The following is a 1,249-nucleotide window of genomic DNA, read 5'->3' on the forward strand; positions in this document are numbered from 1 at the left end:
TTTCTTTTTTGGCTTTTTTTAGCTGAAAAAAAGTCGAAAATTGAAATCCCGCCTTTGGAAATGAAGTTTCAAGAATTAAAAGGCCTTGCTCTGCAGGGCCCGTTTGGCGCTCATCCCTGGAACAAGGTGCAAGTAAAAGCCGAAATTTTGACAAGCTTTCCAAAAACAAGCCCTGTCCAAGAGCAAGGCGAAACGAGCACCAACAAACAGCGAAGGTTTTAATTCTTTTTACTGCGCATGTGCATGAAAAAAATGTAAAAGTAAAATGTAAAAAAGTAAAAGCAAACAGGTAACGAATAGAGAGAAGAATAACAGAGGCAGCAGCAGCAGCAACAGCAGAAACTGTTCGTTAACTGATCAATTTGTATAATTTTTATGATCACAAAATAGCCCTGCAGTAGCACAGAAAAGAAATAGCAGGGGCCTTCCCATTTGTTTTCGTTTCGTTCTCTTTTTTTTTATTTCATTCTTTTTCACATCTTCATCTTCATCTTCAGCTTGTCATTTTTTTTCGCTCTCTCTCTCCTTTTTGCTTTTTTGCAAAATTCCATTCTGATGACAAGCTACTCAGTGTGACCATCAGACAATATGCATAGGACAAAATGGGAAAATGATAAATTAGTAAAGAAAATAATAATAATAATAATAATAATAATAATAATAATAATAATAATAATAATAAGCGTTCAAACTTCAGTCAACAGTACTGTTGTTGTTCCTGGTTCTGCGAGTTCTAATGGGGAACTTTTCGTTCGAAAGTGAACACTTAGTAGCCGGAACCGATGAAGACGTTGACGATTTAGCAACAACGCTAGTCACGCCTTCTTCTTTTGTTAACAACAAAGAAACCTTCCCAGAATTTTTCACCGATTCACCGTTAAAATCGCCATCCCTAACCTTTGCAAATGCATCCCGCCGGTCGTAGGTGATTGCAAATTCTTCGCCCGCTTCCGCCTCTTGCATCGCTCTTGCACTTCTCATCTCGCTGTAATGAGCTTGCATCAACGCCATTTTACGTTCTTCGATCTCGTTCTAAAAATCACACACAACTCCTCTACAGCACTGCTGCATCACCAATATACGAAACACAAACAATCACAAAAAAGTGTTCCAATGTTCCTCAAACTTACGTCAACCCCTTTGAGCTCTTCGCTGAATTCAAACGCACGTTCTTCTTCAATATATTCCAATGCGTATCGCTCTACCTCGCTCATCTATTAAATGAATGATTGAATAAATAAATAAACAG

At 38.0% G+C, this 1,249-nt stretch overlaps 1 protein-coding gene across 1 annotated transcript; it reads right to left on the reverse strand.

Moving 5' to 3' along the window:
• Positions 1 to 693: 693 nt before the first annotated feature.
• Tsp_13621 (conserved hypothetical protein) lies at positions 694 to 1,214 on the reverse strand. The gene is made up of 2 exons (XM_003366275.1): positions 1,131 to 1,214; positions 694 to 1,032 (listed from the first exon to the last, which is right to left on the reverse strand). The coding sequence occupies exons 1-2, from the start codon at positions 1,212 to 1,214 to the stop codon at positions 694 to 696; spliced, it is 423 nt and encodes a 140-aa protein (XP_003366323.1).
• Between the last annotated feature and the right edge of the window lie 35 nt (positions 1,215 to 1,249).

The sequence above is a fragment of the Trichinella spiralis genome (assembly GCF_000181795.1).
Source record: "Trichinella spiralis strain ISS 195 chromosome Unknown Scfld6243, whole genome shotgun sequence".
NCBI classification, from domain to species: Eukaryota; Metazoa; Nematoda; class Enoplea; order Trichinellida; family Trichinellidae; genus Trichinella; species Trichinella spiralis.